Source organism: Adiantum capillus-veneris, chromosome 8 (genome assembly GCF_014529385.1).
Source record: "Adiantum capillus-veneris isolate H3 chromosome 8, ASM1452938v2, whole genome shotgun sequence".
NCBI lineage: Eukaryota > Viridiplantae > Streptophyta > Polypodiopsida > Polypodiales > Pteridaceae > Adiantum > Adiantum capillus-veneris.
In genome coordinates, this window is record NC_140938.1 from 47,604,975 (window position 1) to 47,618,430 (window position 13,456).

The following is a 13,456-nucleotide window of genomic DNA, read 5'->3' on the forward strand; positions in this document are numbered from 1 at the left end:
ATGCTTTTTATATTATGAAAGACCCCACTTAAATAATGTGAAAAATGCACATTGCAAATCAACATTTTAAAACAAAATAAAATGAGGAAGAAGTAAAAATAAAAATTAATATATTTCTATAAAAATAAAAGTAATAAATATAAAAATAATAAAACAAATTATTGAAATAAATCTTTATAAAATCAAACGAACACTTTACATCATGGGATCAAACTCTTAAGAATACAGTTTTCAATCCAAAAAAGGTAAATGCAACTTAGAAAATAGCATTTAAAAGACTCTTATCTTATATTAGACTTGGGACACTTGTCAAGGAATGAAAATGCACTGGGCCAAAAAGTTTTTGGTGAATACTACGTCCGATGCCTTGCTAACAGGTAATTTCCTCATGAAGCACATGCTAATCCTTGACTCTTTGACCATTTCAGACACCCTGAATCCCATACCTAGGCCTACGGAACATGAGCCAAAATTATGTTTTGCACTCGTGCTCTCTCTCTCTCTCTCGCGCGCGCGCGCACTCACACAGCAACAACAACACTCGGTCGAATTGCGCACACCATGGACGCATCGGCATTCCTAGAGTTGCAGGAGGCATGGCTGCATGCAGATCAGCACGGGAGCCCCGCATACTCTCTCTCAGCTCTCTACGAATTCGCAAACGAGGAACCCTTCACCTTTCATAGTCCCGGCACGGCCAGCGATGGGCATGCGTTTGACGCATTTGCCACCGAAATAGAGGAGGGTTTGCAAAGTATGGACAACTCAGAAGAAGATGCGCTCATGATGGACCTTCCCCTTCTTGACTATATCAACGACATGCTCATGGATGAGGCCATGGACGACCGCATCTTGGTGCCACAGGATTGTGTTGCCTACCAATCAATCGTCAATGGCCTCTACAACATCATCGGTGAGAGTTCCATACCTGCCTTGTCCTCATCTAGGAGCGACCACTTCGATGACAACTTCCACATCAATGACATGGTATCCGGGCTTCCAAATGATGACAACATCAGCATAGATGCAGGCTCATTCACGTCCAGATACGTCTACCCCTCCCCAGGCAAGTTCTCCACACCCATGCTTTCTTCTCCTAACAGTGTTTATCTCAGCGATATGTTGCTTGCCCCCACAGATACACCGAACGGTAATGGCATTGTAAAGGGGCATGACTCCGTGGTGAACATTCTTGGTGATAACCCAGCAACAACGGACAAGCCCCAGCATCATAAATCAGACCATACCCAAGCTGAAGCTTCCGATAGGCATGTTTCCTTTGTGAAGAACAGGGATCTTGATTTGGAGGCAGACTATGAGAGACTCTATCTTAACAAAAATCAAACACCAATTCACGAAAGAGTCGCTGATGGGAAATTGAAAGGGACAGCAGAGAAGCAGAGTAATGGGCATGCTGAGAACAAACGACACAGCAGGCGCAATGGCAGGGCAGGTGCAAAAGGCAAGAAGGGGGTTGCTGAGGCGGTGCCAACGAAGCAAACGGGCATGATGAACAGGAACTTAGAAGTGGGTGTGGCTTTAGATTTAAAGGAGCTGCTAGTGAGTTGCGCACAAGCTGTTGCTGTCGGAAATGCTATGAGGGCATTTGAGACACTTCAACAGCTCAGAAAAAATGGTGCATCTGCTAATGGCAATGGGCTCCACCGTGTCATACATTATTTCTGTGAGGCCCTTGAGGCCCGCATACATGGGATAGGGTGCCGTGCTTACTCTGATGCGGCTTATAATAACCGTCCATCGGTATCTGAGCTTCTCAAAGCGTTCAAAACAGCTTTCCGCTTCATACCAATGTTTAAGTTTTCCCACTATTTTGCTAATCAGAGCATTCTTAAGGCAGCAGAGGGTGCGACTCGTCTCCACATCGTTGACTATGGTATCTTCTACGGGCTCCAATGGCCATGCCTTATCAATGCGCTTGCAGATCGCAAAGAGGGGCCGCCTACACTTGTGATTACTGGCATTGAGTTTCCACAACCAGGCACGAATCCAGCTGAAGGACTAGAGGACATTGGTCACCGATTATCTGAGTATGCAAAAACATACAATGTCCCATTTGAATATCATGCCATAGCTGCCAGCCATTGGGAGGATGTGGATCCTATACCCCATAATGCTGGTGATAGGCAAGAAGTTGTTGTCGTGAATTGTATGCACAGGTTGCGCCATGTGTTAGATGAATGTGTAGTTGCCTCTGATGATAAGTCAACAAGTTGCCCTCGTCAAAAGTTACTCGAGAAAATGTGCAAGATGAATCCGGATCTCTTCGTTGTTGCTGTTGTGAATGCATCACACAACTCCCCATTCTTTGTGTCTCGCTTCCGAGAGGCTTTGAATTACTATTGCAGTAAGTTTGACATGGTGGATACAACATGGGACAGCAGTCTAGATAGGATGATACTGGAAAAGGATTGCTTTTATCGTGATGTTCTCAATATTGTTGCGTGTGAAGGTTTTGAGAGAATCGAAAGACCGGAAAGCTACAAGCAATGGCAGGCCCGAATTCGAAGGGCGGGTTTTGAGCAAATGCCAGTTATGCCCAGTGTCTTTGCAAGGTCAAGAACTCATGTGCAGAATTATTATCATAAGGATTTTAATGTAGACCATGATTCCAACAGATGGATGCTTGTGAGCTGGAAGGGTCGAACTACGGAAGCCATTTCAGCTTGGAGGCCAAGTCGCATGTGAGGTCACTACACGGGTCGCACAGACAATTGGCAAGTGAGGTCCTTTGAAGTTTGGCTTGCCAATGTTGTGTGTGTGTGTGTGTGTGTCCGTGTTGTGCTAATTGGGGGTTCGCATGAAATTCCCGCTTTTCATTCTGTTTGGCAAGCAAAGAAGGTAACGAGGCTTATCATCAAGGTCAAGCAGGAGCTTTGACAGCCCGAAGAGCAGGCTATTTGTGGCCGTGCCGAGCAAGAGGAGTGTATTTCTTGTGTATGTATATCCCAGAGATGTATATAGGTGACATCTGCAGGAACATCTTTTGAACAATTTTGCAAGGTATCATTATATATTTTACAACACAGTGAAAGTGTGTGTGTGTGTGTGTGTGAGAGACATATGCTTTACCTAGTTGTATGCCCACCATTTGGCACTGTTGTAGTTAGTAATGGTCTGCATGATGGAGCTGCTGGTTGTACATTTTCATGGATGATTAATAACCTGTATGTGGCGTCTCGTACATCAAGTAAATACGCGCAGGTGATGTGGTCAAGGCATGTGTTTGGGAAACTCTGTTTGGTGGGTTCATGTCTTGTGGATACAGAGGGGGGGTGGGGGGCATGGCCCCGAGATTATATTTGTACCCGGGACTACTTCACCGCGGAAGCAACCACCCTGTCCCAGCTTCTCATGCCCGTGGTAGTTGATGCTAAGGATGAAAGAGCTTCAACACATAAGAGCATCTTACATAGTTATCGATAACATGTTATTGATGCAATCAGTAACATGAGTAACATGTTACTAATACAACTGTGCCAAAATTCGCCACAGTTACAAAAAGGCTTGCATAGTTGCATATAAGACAAGTAACTGAGTTAGGCTACATGCCTACCGGATTTCTTCACCAACTCTATGGTGAGATTGTTTTGTAACTCTTACCCTTGATCACGTACAAGCTCAAATGGCACTTTAATCTACCACATATGCAATCATAGATAAAATTGCGTACAGCCTTGCTTGAAGCTCCTCTGCTAGCATTTGCTTCTGCCTACCTATCTTGTAGTGTAGTCCACAACCTTAAATATATATTGTTTCCCATTCTTGCTTCTTATAAATAGGCTTGTTACACTTATATTTCTAAAAGTGATTGATAATTATACATTGCAAGACCATTGCCTAATTGGTTTAGGGAAACCTTGGTAATAGCCATTTTGTATTTCTACATAGCACCATGTCGATCGTGCTACACTCGTGTGTACACAAATGTCTAGTCCTTGTCACTGAAACGTTGATCTTCGATGTTTTGGCTATAAATCAATACGTAATGGGACAACTTTGCATAAATACATTGACTTATGGTCCATGTGTGGAAAACAAATAGTGTTTAGTGAACTAGTAAGTGTTGTACGATTAATAAGAGTGTGGCAAGACTATGGGTTTTCAAATTGTTTTGTGGTTCCGAAAGCATGTACAAGCTCTTGACTTGTGAATGATAGCTTTGGAGTGTCGTATATGTTGTGAATTGTGGATATGTGATTGGGAATATGCGGATGATCAATATGAATTTTTTTTCTAAGCACAGTAAATTGTATTAAAGAAAAAAGCTTTTACAAGAAAAGACTAAGAAGTCTTGGATACAAAAAAAATTGAATGAGGGCAAGGGGAAAACCAAGCTTGCTTCTTTTCTTAGGTTTGTGTTTAGGGACTTTCTTTAATTTGACGTATGCTTCCTCAGGTTGAGATTGCTCCAAGGACCTTGTGTTGTCAGCTTTGCACCTCCATTAAGGTGTGCCAATCATTACTTGTAGGGGCTTGGATATCTTTGTTGCTGTTAATGTAGCTCGCTATCCAAGGCATTGACTTATGCCAACAATGCAAGAGAAAGTGCTTTTCCCTCTTTCAAACTTACTTCTTCAAGGGGGCAAGGAGGGAAACAGAGGGGAAAAAGAATTAGCCTTTGTCTTTCCTTTATTAGAGGGAATTGGGTTGGCGGCAGGCAATCTTGTAGGAAGAGCTTGGTTTGTTCGGGTTATGGGGCCATGATTAGAGTAGCATTCATGGTGAATGTAAAGAGTTAGCAATGACACAATTCTCAAGAGAAACCAAAAGAAACAACTTGATTACGTAATGAACTAAAAGCACTAGAGGATGTGTGCAAGATGATGGTTGCTTATAAAGGAGTAGTAGTGCAAGTACTAATGGTAGCACAACGGCTAGGTGCAAGGCCCAATTGTCAAAAGGTATCTCCCCAAGAGGCCAGTGCATCTCCCATGTGCCCACCAAGGGCTCCTACAAGAAGGGGTCAACCTCTTCGAGGGGCAGAATCCCTTGGCACTTTGTGCGACTCACCAAGCCACATGCTAGTTACATGATCCTCTTCTGGCTAGATGGAGATGGTACACACCAATGGTTGTGACATTGGCCAAAGGCCACATGCTTAACAATCGTCCCTTTGGAATTTAGACTAGTAAAACTGACAACTACATAGAGATTCAATGCCACATAGGCTAATGAAAGTCATATAAATTGAAGCCACACAAGCTAATGCCACATAGGCTACATTAGATGTTCTCATAATCATGACATGGTGGCACACAGACTGAAGTATCCTCCTCCAAACAATTACAGACTCCATGAATAGGCTATGAATTATCCATATCCTCTACAACACGTCATTGTAATGATTGGGTGCAATACAAACATGGAGACATATCTCCTCTCATTTGTCTTCGTTTTTGTCCTCGTCCTTTGCAATGTGTGGACTCTACCTTTATCCTTGTTGCTACTACTCTGACTTTGATGGTAGATAACCTTTGATGCCGCAATCGCTGCAACATTTTTTGGTAGTATCTCCTGGAAAAGCGTCTAGGTTTTCTACACTCATGACATTTCTTGTTATTCTTTGACTTAGATGACACAATGGATGATGATAATGCAAGATATGCTCCTCAATCTGATGTAGTTTTCTTTGTTTGCTCGTCCTCCTCCTCATGAACTGCACTAATAACTTGTTGCAATGATGATGTGGGATCTTTTTACTCTAAAATAGTGACGATGTTGTCAATTGTAGTGGTAGAGCACTCAAAAGCACAAATACTTTGTCTGCATCATGGATCTCTCAATGTGAACGAGTTGAGTGATTATCCTCATTACCCATATTGACAAGGCTAGAGATTTTCTCCCCTTGAAGGACAACAAGCTTATATAAATTTTTCTTTAGGCTTTTGCTTAGCGCCAAGATTTTATTTTGTTACTTTCCATGCTTGAATTGCTATGATGAAATTATCTGTGAAGAGCTATAATTATCATGTAATGACAATTGAAAATCATGCAAAAATCATCATCGAGATGCACACTAGATGAAGTGAACATGAAATGACAATTGAGTGGTAGGTAGAGAGAGAATATTGAATTAATCTAACTTGAGAATAATTGTGTTATGTAAATGCTAATTGCAAGTGAATGCATATGAATCTTACAACCCCTTTATGAATTTTGACCTAGTTACGGAAGGTAGTGGCTCATTGGAATTTCACCAAGAACATGCCTACAAATAGTAGATCAAGAAATTGATTAGGAAGTGAATAAAATGAATGGATCTAGTGTGGCTAGAAAAATGCTAATCACTATACTGATTTGATACTAGTTGCTCGGGTTATGAGGGCATGATTAGAGTAGCATTCATGATGAATGTAGAGAGTTAGCAATGACACAATGCTAAAGAGGTAAACCAAAATAAATAACTTGATTACGTAATTAATTAACAACATTAGCTAGATGATGGCTTCTTATAAAGGAGTAGCAGTGCAAGTACTAATGGTAGTACAATGGCTAGGTACAAGTCCCAAAAAGCAGAATGAGTAGCAATGCAAGTAGTAATGGTAGTACAATGGCAAGGTGCAAGTCAAAAGGTATCTCTCAAAGAGGCAAGTGCATCTCCCATGTGCCCATCAAGGGGTCCTAAAAGAAGGGGTTGACCTCTGCAATTGGGGAACTTCCTTGGCACTTTGTGCAACTCATCAAGCCACATTCTAGCCACATCATCCTCTGCTGGTTGAACTACTAACCGCGGATGAGATGGTACACACCAATGGTTGCGATATAGGCCAAAGGCAATGTATCCAACATGTTGACATTTGAAGCTTAAGTGTCAGAAGGAGCTTCATGACCTCGAGAAAATACCTCTTGTTTCTTTTAATTGGTGGCTTGAGAGGGGAAGGCTCTTTCACTCTTTTCTTACTTGGGTAGTCTTTGATGAGATGGCCATGCAACCCACAGTGCAAGCAAGTTTGGCGTTTGCTTGTGGAAAATCGGTAGGAAGCTAATACTATCCTTACTTTTAAATGTGAATGTGTTTGTGTGGGTCTTTTGAGACGCCAATCTCCATTAGAACTCGAGAAAGACATTTGGGGTTGAATTCTTGTTAGGGTATGACATCCAAGACATTGCTTAAGGAGTTGATAATAGTGTTGAAAAATGGTTGATAATGGAGAGGCAAGTTGGGCATCTCCACCCATACTAGAAAGAGAGGGGGTTGGATGTCCGGAGAGAAGTCTAGGGACCATCTTACTAGGTAGACTGGGAGTTGTTAACTTCCTATGACCTGCACCAAGACGCTTCATGGATATTCTTTCATTTTTCAGCAAAATTATATGAAATTTTTTGGCCCTTTGGTAGTCCAATGGAAATCAGAGGAGACAAGGGAGAAGGGAAGTCAACAAGAGGGGATTCAGGGGGTTGTTGGAAGAGGCCAAGGTTTTTGCTTATCTCCAGACAGAATTGCTCAATTGTGTTAGTGAGGAAGGAGGATGAGAGCTTGAGAAGGAAAGCATGAGGGTTGCTTGTGTGTGTGTGTGTGTGTGTGTGTGAGAGAGAGAGAGAGAGAGAGAGAGAGAGAGAGGGAGATGAGAAAAATGGTGCCGTGAAAGATAATACTATGCTTGTGCTTCTCAATTGAAACCTCGTCATTTTCCTGCTCTCTCTTATCGCATGCCCAATCTACTAACCTTAATAATCCCCCCCCCCCCCCAAAAAAAAAAAAAAGAAGGTCCAATTTTGATTTGGGCTTGGCTTTGCTTGATGCCAATAATTAAACCCTAAAGATATTGCTTCTACCACTACTTTGAACGGCTTGAAGACCCCATTTGACCCGTCTCACCATGTCTATGGATATTAAGGATTCCTTATCTGTAGACCCTTCTTTTAAAGGCCAACAAAAATTTTCATTGATGCTTCTGCATATGTTTTCATTGATATTTGGAACCAACTATATGTTTTATCAAGAGCATGTTGTAGTTTTGTCATATCAACAAGGTTGCACGATACATAGATCAAGGGTTTGAATACATAGTAGCTGATAAAATATTTTAATCTAGTTTAGGTCTCTTTGAAGTTTCTTTCTTTCCGAAAGAAGACCAAAGATATTTTTTAATAAGCCTTCTCTGTGTGCATGTGTTGCCATGGCAACTTGGGAAACTCTTTAAAGAGGAGCTTTTAACCAAGTGTCCAATTTGGGCTGACTTTGTAGATCTTTCTTCATTTTTAGAGAGATGCATTAGGGAAGTAATTGCTTCATTGCGGAAAGGGTTTTTTCGTCCTACCATTGCCCTAATAGGAACATGGCACGTATCATGTGGCACACTGATTAGAAATTACTTAAAAGCTTAGAAATAAAAATGTATATAATTTTGGTAGAATAGTGTTGTACCAAAAATGGGGACACCTTGTTGGTTCATGTGGTCATTGTGGTTTGATAGGACATTTTTCTAAATACTATCCTATGCTAGTTGATGGCTCCATTGAAATGATCCCATCTTATCTTGGCAATAGAATATTGGGTCTAACCATCCCCTTAAAACATGAGTAACAACTCATTTATAGAAACCCTAAATCTCGTGAGGCTAGCTATGACATAGCCCTTCCACAAATGCCGTCATCTTCATTGCACTTGGGGAGGGATTGCCCTTGCTTGACTTGTCACAACACCCCCCCTCTTTTCCCTTTTTCCCTTCCATCATTCACCTGCCCTTTATGTTGAGGTAAAGAGCTAGTGTGGCTGGTCCACTAATGACTAAGCCCCTACACTAACCATTAATTCATTCTTCTATCCTTCTCACATAATAAGGAGCCTACAAGCACACACACCACTACAGTGTGGTTCCACCCCAAAACCTCCTCTCTCTACCTTTCCTTTTCCTTCTTCACACCCACGCATGCGTGAGCACCCACACATTGCTCACGCATGCCAACAATTGGTATCTGAGCATGACAATTGTGTGTGTGTGTTGGGGGGGGGGGGGGGGGGAGTATCATCAAGAGCTTCACAAGGATCTACTACACACTCTTGGTGGTGGAGGAGGAGCTTGTAGGAGGCAATCGACAAGAGAACCATTGAAGCTTGGAGGGGTCCATCATAGCTTGGAGCACTTGGAGCTAGGAGAAGGGTGTGTGACAGTAGCGTTGAAGTGCATGAAGCTCAAAAAATTGAAGTAGGGAGCTTGTTTCTGAACACAAGAAAGGCAACCAAAATTTATTAATGCATGTTGCAAGGTGTGGCAATCACATAAATTTTTTTAGGGCAACTTTTGTCTAATGGAGATGATGGGAAGGTTTACTTCACTGTGATTGTGACACCCCACTATTGTGATTGCGACACCCCACTATAATAATAAGACAATTATATATACTTACACTAGATAACTACTTCATCATGGAGACACTCATGTTATCTCGGAAACACTAATGTTGTCTTTTACTTACTAGATGAAGGAGATGGTTATACTATGCACACCTTGTATATTTAACTCAAATTGTATATCTACTTGCTCTGCTCTACTTTCAATTTTCAATACATAGTATCTTCCCAAGATGCTTCAGCATCTCGAATTAGCTTCAAAAGCACCCTGAATCCCTAGGATTTGACCTCAGCAAGTAGACACTAAAAAGACAAGCTTAACCACTAGGCTATTCGCCTTGGCTACCCTTAGGGCTCCCTTAAGCACTAAAAAAAACAAATTACCCCCCCCCCCCCCCCCCCCCCCTCCCCCTTTCTCCTTTCGCTTTTTTTTCCCAGCCTTCCCTTTTCCTTTCTTCCCCCCCCGCCCCCCCCCCCCCCCCTCCCCCCCACCCCAAACTAATTAATTAATAGTTTGCAAAAAACTCGTTTTGGCTACCTACTGGGGGACACATTTTTCTTGAACACCAGTGCCTTCGAAAAAAAATTGTCGTTTTGAACATAAAGAAAATCTCCCTCTTTCCCTCTCTCTATCACGTCCACATGCCATGTCCATGCGACCCCGCACCCCCCTCCCCCTTTCCCTTTCCCACTTAGTTTAGGTTTCATCCAAGCTTTTACAAAAGTATCTAAGTAGATTCCCATAAAAAGAAACCAAGAAAAGATTGTAGGCACATATATTCACTGCTGATGGCTCTACTTTTGTTTGCCATTACATAGAATCTCCCCAAGATGCTTTAGCATCTCTAATTAGCATGTCCATGCACGTCACAATTTAAAATTAATCTTAATGAGTAAAATTTGAACACATCACGTATATAGTATGAAACTCAACCTTAACCACTAGGCTATATGCCTACGCTTGTCCTTCAACCCCTTTGAGCCATAAAAACAAGAATACACCAACCACACACACACACACACACACACACACACACACACACACCCTCCAAAACCAAAAAAACTAATTAATTAATGGCTTTTGAAAAAGTCGTTTTGGCTGCCTACTCACTACTAAGCTAATAAGTTTATTGATTATGGTTGACCTGTAGGGTGTTTTAACTAGGATCAAACCTCTAAAGTGCAATACCAATTATGATAATGGCCCTTATTAGCTATTCTTCGTGAATTCATTAATTAAGCTTCAAGATTCTCTTTCGGCAACATTGCAAAAGGAAAAGAAACACTTTTGTTGGTTGTTCATATGGGCGATCCAACATGCTCAATAGTCGTGCATGTCTGGTGTTCACACGGTTAGAGCCGATTGTAGAAATAGAACTAGCAGACGAAAATAAAACTATGCATTTTAAAGCGATGCTTCGTTTTGAGACATGTTCTAGATAATATAATTCTCGTATTGATTGTTTAATCATCTTGTAGATCACTTTCTTAGCTCAGACGGGATACATATTACCAAACAGCTTACGGTGCTGCCTGTGATGGATGATCTACATATTACATAAGCAAACAGGTTACGGTCCTGCATGCTGAACTAGCTATTATATTGCAGCCTTGCTCAAGAGGTTCGAGAGCCTGCAAATTATTGCATTGAGCTTGTTCAGCTGGGTCTTGAGCTGCGTGACTTCACCTCGCAAGGTAAAGATTTGCTCTTCTAATTTGACGACTTGCACATCAGCAAGATTCGTAGCATAATTGGCGATGGCGTCTTTCAAGGTATGCACAACAGCGATAAGATCCGAGCGTAGAGAATGATGGTTGTTGCTGTCATCTCCTACAACCTCCGTCAAAATGGCGATCAAAATGTCATGCATCCTATCAATGCGCTGATCTTCAATAGCACCAAAAGAGTCCTCTGTTTGTGTCTCTTGAAATTCAACCAGTTGGTTCTCATTGTGCTCGTCCATCCTCGCACTGTATAGACAAAATTGGACAGTCAGCAAAATGATTTGTTAATAGAATAAAAAACAACAAGAATCCACTCAACTGTTAAGCAACTGTAGTGACATTAGTATGATGAACTAGAGGGACAAAGTCGTCGCCTATTTGCGCATCGCTCAGCTCAGTGTTGACATCGTCATTTTCAACACTTGCTGCAAAACAGATTTTCCGCGATAAAAAAAGGAAAAATTGGAAAGCATTGTGTGAACCACAAATTGCATACCTATGTGTTTCTTTCCAGCGAGACAAAAACCAGTCTGCTCATGGGTGAGTTGTTCCAGACATGTCATTAGCAACAAAAATGCTAACAACATCTTGGTATGTTGTACACGATGGGTAGATCATGCACTTCCAAAGAGGTTTTATCTTTGCCATTTCCATTCCACGTCCTTGATGTGGAGTTATCCACGAAGACGATGGGTAATATTTTCATGTCTTCACCATCCTATGCACTGTTGACAAGAAGTCATTCCCGACCGGGTGGCATAGCTTGAACTTCCAAAACATTAACGCTCTATCGAATATATTTACCGGTGTCAAGCATACTCTATTTTTAGCTCATCGGCTCCGTAGAGAGTATAGAGCTCTATGCCTTTGTTGACATCAGCAGAACTAATGTTGTGCATAACTTTCCTAAAGTGCGGCTCATCTTGTTCCTTCAAGCAATATCCGAGCATCCCCTCAAATGTATGCATTTTGTGTTGTTTTAACCCTCGACACAACACCATCCTGCCTGCAGGAGCCACTCGGTCCCAACCCAAGTATGCCTTGATCTTCTTGTTGGACAGCTATCAATGATGTTGCCCATAGTCGTACAACCATTTGGAAATGAAGGTGCAAGGCAGTCCCCCCCCTCTCCAATGCACAAAGCCCAGCTAGACATTCATTCTCAAGAATTGATTTGATACATCCCAACAGGATTCCATCTATATCATCACCCCCAACAGAGATGGTTACACTAACTTCCATGACTCTAGTACCCGAGCGAGAATGATTGACATTATTCCTACTTGCATTAGTTCGGTCCGAATCCTCTACTGTTCTTGATGTTCTCCTCTTTGGGATAGCACCCTTATCAGGGTCAACCCTAGCTCTAGCTTCACTCTTCAATCGTGCCATGTTCGCTACCTATAAGCAATACACAAAGGTCTACCTGATTTGTATACAGCCAGCAGTACACATGTGGTCACACAGCACAGAGAACATTCCTATAATCGACATAACCAAAGACACAAGAGCCATTTTAAAGACTTCGCACAACATTCCAGCACAAACGACAGAGAAATATTTCACAAGTCGTCACTGCTGTAATGTACATTGCACATAAGAGTGCAGCAAACGAGAGACTTTGTCAGACACAGACACAGTCGAGGAGAATCACTCACCTCTCTGTCTCGCGCAGTCAGTGAAACTCTTTCTCTGCGTCGACTTCTTGTCCAGCAGCTTCTGCGCGTTCGTCACCAGCTCTCACAAGACGGTTTGCTCATAAAAAACACACAAGCGACCTCCCCTTGAGCATCGCCAAAACCTGCTAGGTGCTGCGAACGTGTCCACATCCCTCCCTAACAACCGCCAGACGGGCGCTGTGGCCAGACCACTTTGCTTGAGAACTACCATTTAAGGGCGTGTACTAAAAAATGCCAAGGTAATCAACCCCCTTGAGAAGAAGTAATAGGGGGGTTTTCATACCACTACAGAATGTCAAGTTTTAAGGGGTCTAATTGTAAGGGGAATGTTCACATGAATAGAGAAAGTCGTTTATACCATCATGTCTAGGGGTGAGTTATGTCGGTCTTTCATTCTTCGAAAGAGCTACACCAAAGCTAGGGTAGTACAAGTGGGGGTTCAATTCATTAAGAAAGTGTAAGGTCCGATAGGGCAAAATATAGATTATACAAGAATGTATAGGGGTGAGACCAACCCAAAGCTAACCAACACACATACTCTGCCAAGATTTTCTAGGCCAAAATATAGGAATGTATAGGAGTGACATCAACCCAAAGCAAACTAAAACCCATACTCTGGTTTAAGCCGAACTATTGTAGGACTGGTTTAAGCCCAAAGAAGAGCTAATCATTGTAGTTTAACAAGTAGGCCCTGCCAATTTTCGTAACGGGCTGATTTACCAGAATCTGGCTAGAT

At 42.1% G+C, this 13,456-nt stretch overlaps 2 protein-coding genes across 4 annotated transcripts; one reads left to right on the forward strand and one right to left on the reverse strand.

Annotated features, from left to right (window-relative positions):
* The first annotated feature begins 440 nt into the window (after nt 1–440).
* LOC147452083 (scarecrow-like protein 30) lies at nt 441–3,024 on the forward strand. The gene is made up of 2 exons (XM_086517880.1): nt 441–1,066; nt 1,139–3,024. The coding sequence occupies exons 1-2, from the start codon at nt 475–477 to the stop codon at nt 2,704–2,706; spliced, it is 2,160 nt and encodes a 719-aa protein (XP_086374006.1). The 5' UTR covers nt 441–474; the 3' UTR covers nt 2,707–3,024.
* A 7,725-nt stretch (nt 3,025–10,749) lies between these two features.
* Nucleotides 10,750–12,906, reverse strand: LOC147452084 (uncharacterized). Of its 3 annotated transcripts, XM_086518877.1 has the most exons (4): nt 12,700–12,906; nt 11,538–11,766; nt 11,361–11,466; nt 10,750–11,287 (listed from the first exon to the last, which is right to left on the reverse strand). In XM_086518877.1, exon 4 carries the CDS (start codon nt 11,278–11,280, stop codon nt 10,915–10,917), a length of 366 nt encoding a protein of 121 aa, XP_086375003.1. In that variant the 5' UTR covers nt 11,281–11,287; nt 11,361–11,466; nt 11,538–11,766; nt 12,700–12,906; the 3' UTR covers nt 10,750–10,914. The 3 variants fall into 3 exon arrangements, with proteins under 3 accessions (XP_086375003.1, XP_086375002.1, XP_086375001.1); XM_086518876.1 differs by lacking the exon at nt 11,538–11,766; XM_086518875.1 differs by lacking the exons at nt 11,361–11,466; nt 11,538–11,766 and having other exon boundaries at nt 12,700–12,905.
* Nucleotides 12,907–13,456: the final 550 nt, after the last annotated feature.

What these genes read in the sequence shown, in the direction of transcription:
- LOC147452083 (XM_086517880.1), top strand. Translation starts at nt 475, where the DNA reads ATGTTTTGCACTCGTGCTCTCTCTCTCTCTCTCGCGCGCGCGCGCACT. An exon ending in ATACGTCTACCCCTCCCCAG is followed by an intron (nt 1,067 to 1,138) that starts GCAAGTTCTCCA and finishes TTGCCCCCACAG; the next exon opens with ATACACCGAACGGTAATGGC.
- LOC147452084 (XM_086518876.1), bottom strand. Translation starts at nt 11,280, where the DNA reads ATGGACGAGCACAATGAGAACCAACTGGTTGAATTTCAAGAGACACAA.